This window comes from Pantherophis guttatus, chromosome 13 (genome assembly GCF_059756535.1).
Source record: "Pantherophis guttatus breed Tessera chromosome 13, ASM5975653v1, whole genome shotgun sequence".
Taxonomy (NCBI): domain Eukaryota; kingdom Metazoa; phylum Chordata; class Lepidosauria; order Squamata; family Colubridae; genus Pantherophis; species Pantherophis guttatus.
The window spans coordinates 16,640,713-16,654,118 of record NC_142075.1 but is presented as its reverse complement, the minus strand read 5'-3'; the positions used below and the strand labels follow the sequence as shown (position 1 = coordinate 16,654,118).

General features: G+C 43.5%; 1 protein-coding gene across 2 annotated transcripts in view; it reads right to left on the bottom strand.

Annotated features, from left to right (window-relative positions):
* Positions 1 to 13,406, bottom strand: part of HOMER2 (homer scaffold protein 2) — a 61,804-nt gene that overhangs the window by 5,249 nt on the left and 43,149 nt on the right. For both annotated transcript variants that reach the window (XM_060693305.2, XM_060693306.2), the window contains exons 4-7: positions 8,757 to 8,849; positions 5,642 to 5,781; positions 4,205 to 4,361; positions 2,175 to 2,285 (exon numbers count right to left, since the gene is read on the bottom strand). In XM_060693305.2, the coding sequence (XP_060549288.2) occupies positions 2,175 to 2,285; positions 4,205 to 4,361; positions 5,642 to 5,781; positions 8,757 to 8,849 (501 nt within the window). The remainder of the gene's footprint in view (positions 1 to 2,174; positions 2,286 to 4,204; positions 4,362 to 5,641; positions 5,782 to 8,756; positions 8,850 to 13,406) is intronic.

Genomic DNA, 13,406 nt, shown 5'->3' with positions numbered 1-13,406 from the left:
GTTATTGTATAATTAATGCCTTTTATTATGACATAACGCATCAGGAACTATTACATTTGTAATGTTTTCCGGTAAATTTGCAATCCCTGCAGCATGTCTGTTGGGAAAATTGGAAAGGATAAGGAAGAGGAAAATAAGGAACTGTAGTTCAAGAGTGTCCTCAAATAACTCCTGTCTGTCACTCCAGCATGGCTAATAATGAGGCATGCTGGGAAGAGTAGTTCGGAAATATCCGGAGGGCATTATATCTCCAGCTCCCCGTCTTCAAGCTTTCACATGTTCTCTTCCTCATGTCTGCTGTGTCTTAACTACAGTTTCCTGCAATTTACCATTATTAAGAAAGCTTTAAAAAAGGGCCCACTTAGCCGATCCTGTATGGGAACACCTGGAGTTAACCTGATTAATCTCCTGCTGCAGTCAAAACTGGCTCAGAAAATTAATCTGCTGACTTCAAACGCCAGAAATCTTCTTTCTCGTCTTCTAAAACTTACTATTATGGTAGAATAGCATTCAGCTTCTTCTCATTACTTTAAAAAAAAGAAGTCTACAGCCATAATGTTTAAAAGATATAATACAGTAGAGGTATTATTGAATTATGGCCGTGACTCATGATGGCTGTAACCAAGCCAATTTTATGACCTCTTTTGCTGTGGCCATTAAGCAGACCAATGGTTCGTTCTGAGCCGATTTTGCGGAAGTAAAGAGATGGGTTTTGGTGAAACCGTCATAAGACGTGGACACGTGACTGCAGGACATAAATGTGGCCTGAAGTGTGGTCATGTGGGGAGGGGAGGTGTCAGGCACAAGAAGCCAGGATAGAGTTGAAAAGCAATGTGGGCTTATTCCATGCTATCTAGAAACAAGAATCTGAGTTGCTAATGGTCAAGGCAAATTGGTGCCAGATAAGAGTCAACGGACTTCAAGGGAAGCTGGACGTAAGTCTCTTTTGGGGGCAAAAGGGGCTCCAGACTGATGGTGTGTTTGACCCCACCCTCAGGCACAGCCTGGTCATCTCCTACAGGAGGGTGACCAGCAGAACTTCAAATCCAGGTTGTAACTATGAGTCGTGGTGGTGCAGTGGCTGGAATGCAGTACCGCAGGCTACTTCTGCTGACTGCCAAATGCCAGCAGTTCGATTTTGACTGGCTCAAGGTTGACTCAGCCTTCCATCCTTCCGAGGTCGGTAAAATGAAGACCCAGATTACTGGGGGTAATATGCTGGCTCTGTAAACAGCTTAGAGAGGGGGCTGTAAAGTACTGTGAAGTGGTATATAAGTCTAAGTGCTATTGCTACCCCTAGGAAGATTCATCATAATTTCAAACAGTCATTAAGCGACCATCATACTGTAACTCAAGGACTACCTGTATAACCAAAGCCTTTCTTTCTTTCTTTCTTTCTTTCTTTCTTTCTTTCTTTCTTTCTTTCTTTCTTTCTTTCTTTCTTTCTTTCTTTCTTTCTTTCTTTCTTTCTTTCTTTCTTTTTTCTTTCTTTCTTTCTTTCTTTGTTTCTTCTTTCTTTCTTTCTTTCCTTTTCTTTCTTTCTTTTTCTTTCTGTCTCTCCCTCCCTCCTTCCCTCCTCTCCCCCACCCTCTGTCTCTCGCTGAAAGCCTATGAGTCAGTCATTCACTCTCTTAACCAAAGCTACCTTACAGAGTGGTTGATTTGGGGATAAAACTGGGAGAGCAAATATATCTATTATGAGCTTCTGAAGACAAAGCCAAGCAGATATGAGGGAATAAATGCCTGAATGAGAATGACCCAGAGATGGGTTTCAACAGGTTCTGACCAGTTTTGGAGAACCGGTAGCGGAAATTTTGAGTAGTTCGGTCTGACTGGCCCCGCCCCCATCTATTCTCTGCCCCTGAGTCCCAGCTGATCAGGAGGAAATGGGGATTTTGCAGTAACCTTCCCCTGGAGTGGGGAGGGAATGGAGATTTTACAGTATCCTACCCCTGCCACGCCCACCAAGCCACACCCCTCAAGCCAAGCCACACCCACCAAGCCACACCCAAAGAATCGGTAGTAAAAAAAATTGAAACCATCCACTGGAATGACCCAATACAGTAATTCTTCCCCAACAAATCTTACCTTTGCATCTCTACTTTTCCAAAGATTCATTTTGACCAAGCGTACAACTCTAATAGCTGTTTCCTTCCATTCATAGCTTTACTTACCAACTCCTTATCCTGAAGTTCCGTTTCCAGATCCTGAAGACGCCTGCTAAGCTGTGCGTTCCGGTCACGTTCCTTATCGATTTCGTTGCACTGTTCTTCCAATTCCGCGATCTTAAAGAAAGAAAACGCATAGCCTCTTTAACTTTGGCCTTGAAGTAGGACTCTCGGATGGATTTTTGAGAACATGGCGTGCGACATTAACTATAAAAACTATCATCCCTTCTTATAATGAGCCCTGGTGGCGCAGGGGTTAGAATGCAGTATTGCAGACAAACTCTGCCCGCAGTCTGGAGTTGAATCCTGACCCGCTCAAGGTTGACTCAGCCTTCCAGTCTTCCGAGATCGATAAAATGAGGAGCCAGATTGTTGGGGTCAAGGCCAGTGGTGGGTGGCTACCGGTTCTCCCGGTTCTTGCGAACCGGTAGTGGAAATTTTGAGTAGTTCGGAGAACCGGTAAATACCACCTCTGCCTGGCCCCGCCCCCAATCTATTCGCTGCCTCCCGAGTCCCAGCTGATCAGCTAGAAGGAAAAAATCAGGGCTCACTTGACAAAGAAGAGGAAAAAAAAAAACAAGACACCGTAGCTTTAAATTGAGAAGCCAAGAAGACTCCCAACTGATCGGTTAGAACCGATCCGCTCCTTGTAAACCGCTCGGTGGTGGTAGATTGGCAATTGAGGCCAAGTTGCCTGAAAGTGGTTTCCGATGCTCTCGGTGGTGGCAGAGCGGCAAAATACTGTTTAAACTCATGCCGCGGCGTTTCAAAGGGCCGCCCTACAGCTGATCAGCGGTAAAAGGCAGTGTGGTGGTAGACCAGTGCGCTCCAAAAACAAATGGGTAGACCGGTACGGCTCTGCAAGCAGTTAAAAGCCTGGTGGACCAGTACCTCTGCTAAATCCTAAAGAATTGCTTGTCACATGACCATCAAACCACGCCCACAAAATAAGCCACGCCCACTGAACCGGTAGTAAAAAAATTTAGAACCCACCACTGGTCAAGACAGGGGTGAAATGCTCCCGGTTCGGACCGGATTGGGCAATCCGGTAGCAATTGTGGCAGGTAGTTTGAAGAACCTGTAGCGATGGCAGCATGAGGCTCCGCCTACTCACCCGGATGTCGTTACTTCCTGCTTTTAAAAGGTAAAAAAAAAAAGACTCTGACGATCGCGCACCACAGCTGTGATCGTCAGAGCCTTTTTTTTTTTTTTACTTTTAAAGGCATTTTTTTTACAACCTATTCGCCATGCCCACCCAGTCACATTACCTGCCCCCCCTCCCAAGCCACGGCCACAGAACCGGTAGTAACAAATTTTACATTTCGCCACTGGGTCAAAATGCTGACGTTTGCTCAGAGAGTGCTGAGCAGAAAGTAAAGTCTAAATGCTATTGCTATTACTAATGAAAAAAATTATCATTACCCCTCCAATTTTGATGGACACCTTAAGAAAAGCAACCTCCATCTTTAAAGAGTTTTAAGCTCTTTAATGAGATTTAATGAGGATCTTAGCAATAAATAGCAAAAACAGATGCTTTCAGTGGTGAAATGTAAATTTTGTTACTACCGGTTCTGTGGGCGTGGCTTGGTGGTGGTGGGGTAATATGGCTGAGTGGGCGTGGCCATTTTTTTTTAACTTTTAAAACCATTTTTTTACAACCTCTTCGGGTGAAAAAAAATGCTTTTAAAGCCTCTGACGATCCCAGCTGATTTGTCTGATCGGCAGAGGCTTTTTCTTTTTTTTTAAAGCCTCTGACGATCCCAGCTGATTTGTCTGATCGGCAGAGGCTTTTTCTTTTTTTCCTTTTAAAAACATTTTTTCTATAACCTCTTTGGGCGAAGAGGGTGTAGAAAAAATGCTTTTTAAAATAAAAATAAAGCCTCTGATGATTGCGCGGCTCAGCTGGGCAATGGGGGGGGAGGGATTTTTGCTACCGGTTCTCCGAACCACCCGCCTCCATCGCTACCGGATCGGGCGATCCGGTGCGAACCGGGAGCATTTCACCCCTGGATGCTTTCCTTTGTGGCATCCCGTACCTTACTCTGCAGCTGGTCGTTTTCGTCTTTGCTAATGGAAAACTGCTTTTTCCAGTGTTCTATGCTGGCCGCCGATTCCTGGAGAGCTGTCGTGAGCCTGGCGTTGCTCTCCCTTAATGTCTGCAGTTCCATTTCCCATTTCTTCACATTGGAGGTACTGAAGACGAGAAAACACACATAGGCACCCTTGAAATTCGTTGGCAAAGCTTAATTGTGATTTTGTTTTTTTTCAAAAGTAACAAAAGAGCAATGCCCCTCCCTATTCCACCTGTGCAATTAGCAGTTGTTGTTTTTTTTCAGGGTAAACAAAATAAATTAGTGTTATACATCGGCCGTTAGGTTCCTCGTTTCCTTGCATTCCTACACTCTTTTCCTAAAAGAGGGCACTCTCATGATTAACAGAGAGTTGGAAGGGACCTTATAGGTCATCTAGTCCAACCCCCCGCTCAAGCAGGAGACCCTATACCAGTGATGGCGAAACCTATCGCACGCTATAGGAATATATATATAGGGCAAACTATTAGCCCTAATGCGTCTTTTGGAGCAAAAATTAATATAAGACCCGGTCTTATTTTCAGGGAAATACGGTATCAAGTAGTTTACTCATCAATGGAAGGAGATAATTACTTGATTCATTCTTTTAGTTAGTTCCATAGTCCATCTTTCTTCCAGGAACTCAGATACTTCTTTGGTGAAGTTTGTCTCCTAAAAGTCAACCCTGTGGATTAACGTTGGACTGAGACATTGTCCCTGGATATTCTGTCTTTAGCCATGTTATTTTCCCCCCTGTATGTTTTACATAATTGGCTGGGCTCAGACATCACACAAAGCTGAAAACATCTCCAAACTCAAACCAGACCAACAACAATAACAACAAAAATCTCATGGCTTAGCTTCACCCATCATCGTTTAAAGCAGTGGTGGGATTCAAATTTTTCTACTACCGGTTTTGTGGGTGTGGCTTGGTGGGCGTGGCATGGCATGGCTTGGTGGGCGTGGCTTGGTGGGCGTGGCAGGGGAAGAATACTGCAAAATCCCCATTCCCTCCCCACTCCTGGGGGAAGGATATTGCAAAATCCCCATTCCCTCCCCATTCCTGGGGCCAGCCAGAGATGGTATTTGCCGGTTCTCCGAACTACTCAAAATTTCCGCTACCAGTTCTCCAGAACCTGTAAAAACTGCTGGATTTCACCCCTGACCTCACCTCATTCCTAAGAGGTCTGAAAGGGATACGTGCATAAGCGCACCAGCGTGCCTTCCATCTCTGTCCTACTGTCCTCATTTATTCGTATCCATTTAATGTATTCATAATTGTGTTTATGCTTATATCTGTTATCTTATACACGCTTGACAAAGATAAATAAATAAATAAATAAATAAAAATCCTGTCACGAGTGTCACCCATGGTTCATGAATGACTCTCCAAAACTGCTTTACCTCTGGGCAAGGGCAATCCTGAGTTTGTCGTTTTCCATTTTTAGCTGCGCATCGCTGGGCCCCCCGTGGGAGGTTTTTTCCTCATCCGTTCCGTTCACACTAGATGTTCGAGTAGAACATGGAGTTTCACGGCCCGATTCCTGCATGAAAGGATTTCAAGAGGGCAAGAAAAAAAAAAAAAACACATCGTAACCAAAGCATTCGTTTTCTCGACATGTTAGATCATGTTGCAAAACACAGAATAACACTCCTATCATTTTGGGAGTGAGCCAATCAATGCTCGCCCTCAAGATGGACACCCTCCTGCTATTCCAGAAAAATCTGCAGTATTCAATTTGAATACTTCACGTACGTTAAGAATGCTTTTATTTAAAATAAATTTTTAAAATCTCCATTATTAAATTTATATGCTGCCCGTTTCACTGTCCAGCGACTCTGGCTGGTTTACAGCACTGTAAAAGCACATATAGATCAATGAAAAAAATTGCAAACATTCAACAGTAAGAATTACTGGATAGAGCCTGGATAGCTCTGCAGACAAGGCACTGTAATTTAACACCAGCTGTCTGCAATTAAAGTAAGTTCAAATCTTGCCAGGCTCAAGGTTGACTCAGCCTTCCATCCTTTCTAAGGTAGGTAAATTGAGGACCCAGTTTGTGGGGGCAATAAGCTGACTTTGTATAAAATATACAAAAGTATGAAGGCTATTGCTTAACGCACTGTAAGCTGCCCTGAGTCTCCGGAGAAGGGTGGCATATAAATCAAATTAAAAAAAAAAGCATTAATAATGAACGCAAAATCTTATTAAAAAAAAGGACCAAAGCATCAATGAGGTGAAGGTGGAATCTTCTCCTGATCTGCTAACCCCCTCCAGAGTAGATGACCTCATGGGGACCCAGGTCAAGCTGGCAGAGCCAAGATTTCAGCCACTTTCAGAAGACCGAGAGGGTGGGGGCAGATGTCACCTTCAAAGAATTTTTTTTGCATTCACAGGTTTCTTAATAGAATTTTTTCCCCCCAAGCATTCAAAATCAATACAATATGTTCAAAAAATAGTCTTGTCAATGCAAACTGATCCTTTAGCAAAATCATAGGTTGTATTCATGCCAACACAGTACTCAAGAGAAAGAGTGACAGTTTTTTTTTAAAAAAAATCCTAGTATATAAAGCAGAGACATCACCCTGCCAACAGAAGTACGTATAGTCAAGGCTACTATGGTTTTCCCAGTTGCAATGGATGGCTGTGAAAGTTGGACCATAAGGAAGGCTGAGCGCCAAAGAATGGAGGCCTTTGAACTCTGGTGCTGGAGAAGACTCCTGCGAGTCCCTTGGACTGCAAGGCGATCAAACCGGTCAGTCCTAGAGGAGATCAACCCTGACCGCTCTTTATGAGGCCAGATCCTGAAGATGGAACTCAAATACTTTGGCCACCTAATGAGAAGGAAGGGCTCACTGGAGAAGAGCCTAATGCTGGGAACGATGGAGGGCAAAAGAAGAAGGGGACGGCAGAGAACGAGGTGGCTGAATGGAGTCACTGAAGCAATCGGTGTGAGCTTTAATGGACTCCAGAGGATGGTAGAGGACAGGAAGGCCTGGAGGAACATTGTCCATGGGGTTGTGATGGGTCGGACACAACTTCATAACTAACAACAACAACAGTATATAAAGGGATGCAAATGACAAGGGCGGGGCACATTGAGAATCTTTTTCTCAGGAGGTGTTAACTTTTTTTTTAATATGGGGAAAGTTAAATCTGAGCTGGGAGGATTAAAACAGTTCAATATGATCCCTTCTTCGTAATCAAATGGATCTTCTTCCTGTGATTTTTAACACACCAATAAAGCAGAATATTTGTAGCTCGGGTTTGAAATGCTTTTTTTTTCTTAAATTAATACAATTGAACGAGTCCAGAGCTATTTCACGAGAAGAGTCCTCCACTCCTCTGCTCACAATAGAATCCCTTATGCCACCAGGCTCAAAATTTTGGGCTTGGACAACCTAGAACTACACCGACTACAGTCTGACCTAAGCGTAGCACACAAAATTGTCTGCTACAACGTCCTACCTGTCAATGACTACTTCAGCTTCAACCACAACAATACACGGGCACACAATAGATACAAACTCAAGGTAAACTGCTCCAAACTTGATTGCAGAAAATACAACTTCAGCAACCGAGTGGCCAATGCCTAGAATGCTCTACCTGACTCTGTTGTTACATCCTCAAACCCCTCAAACTTTAACCTTAAACTGTCTACTGTTGACCTCACCCCATTCCTAAGAGGTCTGTAAGGGGCGTGCATAAGCACATCATCGTGCCTTCCGCCCCTGTCCTAATATTCCTTTTTACTTACTCTTTTCATGTATTCAAATTATGTTTTTACTTTTACCTGTTATCTCGTACATGTTTGACAAACTAAATAAATAAATAAATAATAAAAAAGCTTAAAGCTTTCAGTCAAAAACTTGCCTTTTTCCCTTTTGCAAGCTTGACATGATCAATCAGTCCTTCCCCCATCCTTTAATAGAGAACAGATTTTAACAGATTTAACAGATTAACAGAGTTGGAAGGGAATTTATAGATCATGTAGTCCAACCCCCCACTCAAGCAGGAGACCCTCCACCATTTCTGACAAATGGCAGTCCAATCTTTTCTTGAAAGCCTCAAGTGATGAAGCTCCCACAACTTCCAAAGGCAACTTCTGTTCCACTGGTTGATTGTTCTCACTGTCAGAAAGTTTCCCCTCATTTCTAGGTTGAATCTCTCCTTGGTCAGTTTCCATCCATTATTCCTTGTGTGGCCTTCAGGTGCTTTGGAAAACAGCTTGACCCCCTTCCTCCTCTCTGTGGCAGCCCCTCAAATATCGGAACACTGCTATTATGTCTCCCCTGGTCCTTCTCTTCACTAGACTAGGCATGCCCAGTTCCTGCAACTGTTCTTCATATGTTTTAATCTCCAGCCCCCTAATCATCCTGGTTGCTCTTCTCCGCACTTTTTCTAGAGTCTCAACATTTTTTTTATAGTGTGGTGACCAAAATTGAATGCAGTACTCTAGGTGTGATCCTACTAGGGCTTTATAGAGTGGTATTAGTATCTCACTTGATCATGACTTACTTGCGAATGGTTACTGGAAGTTTCCATTTTTTCTTGCGACCGGTCTCTGGCGAGTCGAGCGGCTTCTTTCACCTCCTGGAACTTCTCAGCAAACTAAACGGGAACACAAAGATCAAAACGTTGCCTTAACCTTTGGATTCTAGAGCTATGAAAGTGGGGAAATGCATTTTACGTTGGGTTATGTCCTGGTCTCATAGGCGGCTGATCACAAACTGTAGTAAACTTAGGCATACACAGCAATGGTGGGTTTCAAAATTTTTTACTACCAGTTCTGTGGGTGTGGCTTGGTGGGTGTAGCACTGCTTGGTGGGTGTGGCTTGGTGGGCGTGGCAGGGGAAGGATACTGTAAAATCTCCATTCCCACCCCACTCCAGGGGAAGGTTAGTGCAAAATCCCCATTTCCTCCCGATCAGCTGGGACTTGGGAGGCAGAGAATAGATGGGGGCGGGGCCAGTCAGAATTTTTACTACTAATTCTCCAAACTACTCAAAATTTCTGCTACCGGTTCTCCAGAACTGGTCAGAACCTGCTGAAACCCACCTCTGATACACAGACATAAGACTTCAGTAGACATATTAGCTTGCTCCAATTCAGAATTCAATCTCCATGAATATTAAAGAGTAGGAAAAAAAGAAAAATACTCAGCCATTGGAAAAAGGTAGATAAATGCACTTTCTGTTCCTCTATAAGAAAGTGTCCTAAAGGACCTTAGAATCTAATTATTTTAATATAGCATTTGCTGGCTCTTAAGAATTCACCCAATAAACTAATCCGTCATTTAGTTTTTGCTAAGCTTGCGGCTTGCAAACCATGGTTTATGGTTTATTATATGCAGAAACACCAGTAGTTATTCAGCAAATGCTGATTTCTCCCACCCCTACCCTGAAAATCTATAAACCATGCCATTCATTACCACCTACTGTTATTTTCTTTTCTCCGTTTCAAAGCCAAAGAACCAGCGCTGTCCGAAGACGTCTCCGTGGTCATGTGGCCGGCATGACTAAATGCCAAAGGCGCACGGAACACTGTTATCTTCCCATCAAAGGTGGTCCCTATTTTTCTACTTGCATTTTTTACCTGCTTTCGAACTGCTAGGTTGGCAGAAGCTGGGACAAGGAACGGGAGCTCACCCGGTTATGTGGCACTAGGGATTCGAGCCGCTGAACTGCCGACCTTTCGGTCGACAAGCTTAGCGTCTTAGCCACTGAGCCACTATGTCCCACTAAGAATATTAAGAGAGGCAAAAACAGGTGTGAAGTACATTGCTGAATTGAAATGGAAGATTCTTAAAAGAGGAGAAGAAGGAAAGAAAGGGGGAGGAGAGGAGGAGAAGGAGGAGGGGAAGAAGAAGGAGTCCTTGTTGCTCTCTGAACTTTCTTGTTTTCTTGCAGATGTTTCATTACCCAAGTAGATAGCATCATCAGTGAAGGAGAAGGAAAAAGAGAAGGAAAAGAAAGAAGAGTGAGGGAGACATGAGCAAGAAAATGAAGGGAGGGAGGAGGAAAGAGAGGAAGGGAAAGGAAAAGAAGAAAGAAGAGGAAGAGAAGAAGAGGGAAGAGATGAGACTGAAAATGAATTGCAAGGAGGAAAAAGAAAGGAGGAGAAGAAGGAAGAGGAGAAAGAAGACGGAGAAGGTAGAAAGAGAAAAGAGATGAAGGTAAAAATAAAGGGGAGAGGAAGAAAGAGAGGAAGGAGAAGGTGGGTGAAGAAGGAAAGGGACAGGAAGAGGGAAGAGATGAAGATGAAAATAAAGAGGAAGAAGAGGAAACAGAGGAAGGAAAGGAGGAAGAATGAGAAGGAAAAAGAAGAGGAAGAGATGAAGATGAAAATGAAAAGGAGGAGGAGGAAGGAAGGAGAAATGCATAGAACAAATACAAAGGAAGCAATATTTAATCCACTGTCCAACATTTTATGATCACTCAACACACTAACCTACAATTAATGTCGGAGGGAGGGAAGGACGGGCAATAAAAGAGCAGATCAAATGCAGAAAGGAAATCAAAACGATGTTTTTGTTTCAGCTGAAGTGCAAATATGCATTATCATTATTTCTTTTCCCCTCCCTTTGATTGTGGCCCCCTTCCACCCCCCCAATTTTCCACCAAAGCATCTTTTTATTGGCTTTAACAGGGCAGGGTGAAAATGGGAATATAAATATTCATTTGAAACCAAGAGTTATAAATCCTGACTGTGAATATAATTTGTCAGTTAGCCTTATAGTAACCCTGTGGCTGAGATCACATTTATAAAACGTAGATTTGTGTAATCCATCACTAAAAGTTATTGCTAGACTTGAGGAGAGGAAAAAGGAAACAAATATCCTATTTTTCTACCACCATTATCTCTGCAAAAACCGGCTGAAATGGATGCTGCGTCATAGCGGCCCTCTTTGCTCCTTTCAATATAATTAAAATTAAATGAAACTAGTTCATTAAGGACATTATTACCCTTTCCTATGTTTGATCATTTTCCTTCTGGGTCATCTTAAACATTCATTGAATGGTGACTTTTGACAACTGAGGGAAGACAGGTTTTGTGAGCCATAAACAGCCACGGATCTGTGGATTACTTTTGAGGTAATGGAAAAGGACCACGATCCATTTAGATGAATTGGGAAGCTTTTAGGCTTTTCAGAGAGAGAGAAAAACAAAACCTTAAGAGGTTATTTATCTTTCCAGTCAATCTCAGGTGGAAGAGAATGATAGGAAGAAAAAATGCAGTGGTTCTGGTTAAGGGTCCAAGAAGAATTAGTTGTAGTCCCATGCCTCAAGTCCAATTAGAAAAGCCATTTACAATAATGAAAAAAAAAAATAGAATGTTGTACAGCAGTTCAAACTGGCTTCCTAAATATGCACAAGCACCCATCCCTGAAACGCAGTCCTGCATTTCAATGACCCCAAGACATTCTCTGACAGACATCCAGACATATTTGGGTAGACCAGGTTGCTTCGATAGACAACCCATTGAATCTCCCCTGGTACAAGCTGACAAAGCGAGGAGAACCTGTGGCTTAGAGGTTAACACATCTGCCTAATATGCAAGCAAGCCCAGGTTCAAATCCCAAAAGGGTATGGCTAGCTGATGAGAGCTAAATAGCTTGAAATAGATCTATACTAGTCTCCCTTTCTTTCTTTGTCAGTATATATAAATTTAACAGAAAATATTTGGCATTCAAAATTGCTTCTGGGCTTTGGGGCTTCCAGATGTTTGCAATGGCCCAGAGCAGGGTCTTCTAAAAACTATTACTCAGTGGTGGGATTCAAATAATTTAATAACTGGTTCTCTGCCCTAATGACCGGCTGGGTGGGCATGGCCATGGTGGGCGTGGCCAAGGGTTGTGACAGGCAGCACTCGGCCTCCTGCACCCTGGGAGCAAAAACAGGCTGCCGGGGGGATGCGCCGACCCCCGTGCCCCATTTTGGGCCTAGTAGGCCTACCTGTAGCCTCCTAGGAGCAAAAATGGGCCACGGGGGGCTGCAGCATCCTCCCATGCCCTGTTTTGGGCCTAGTAGGCCTCCCTGCATTTACCTGGGAGCCAAAATGGTGTGTGTTGGGACTCCTGGAAGGGGCGGTGCGGGACCAGACAGCAATTTAACTACCGCTTCGCCCGAACTGGCCCGAACCGGCTGAATCCCACCACTGCTATTACCCAATTGCCTTGCTTCTCTTTTTGGAACGGGGAAACAATTAAATATGTCATGGATTTAATGTTTAATGAAATCAAAACAAGAAGTATTACATGTGAATGAAGTCAACTACAGTTTACGGGCACAGTCACCAGCCTCTCCCATCACAGCTGAAGGTGGAGAAATGTTGCCTGGGGAACATTATACGTTCAGCCACAAAATGAGTCCCCTGTTCCTAATTAGGAAAAAAAAAAAACAAGGAAGAAAGAAGTCTGGGGCACACAAGGGCAGAGTCACACACGGAAAGGTTGCAAACTCCATAAAGGTTTGGCTTGTGCAACAATCAGACCTTCCTTCCCGCTTAAGGAGGGGAGGTTACAGCTGAATTGGCTGGCAATGTGGCCTCTGTTCTAATATCTCGTAGCCTTTCAAACTTTCAGGGTTGAGAAGGGCATGATTAACGGGGAATTCTTAGAACGCTCAAGGGCATTTCATCCAGAGAGCCAATAGCAATCTCAGGCTGTTAATGGCTGAATGCTTTGCATTTTTTACAGGACCTGTTTGCTCTGTGTCAAGATAAGGGCCTCTTTTAGAGCAGGGACAAGCACTATGATTATTTGCCCTGACTTTTGTCTCAAGGCAGAAAGGAAAGCAGCAAACTGCTGCTTACCAAACAATTACTTGGCTCACGTTACAGCAATCTTTCTTTTACATCTTTTGTCAACGCTGAAAAAAAGACTACAGTCACACAATCACCAATACACTTTACTTTCTACGGCATGTCCTTGTCCCCTCCTGCTTAAACAGCAAAGAGGAGGTTAGACACGTCTCTTCGCTTGCCAATTTACCTGACACTTGTTGCCTTATCCCAATCCCACAGATAATGGTTAATGTCAATTCTCATTGGTTTCAGCGCATCATCTTTAAACCAGAGGTGCTATTCAGCAGGTTCTGACCAGTTCTGGAGAACCGGTAGCGGAAATTTTGAGTAGTTCGGAGGATCGGTAAATACCACCTTTGACTG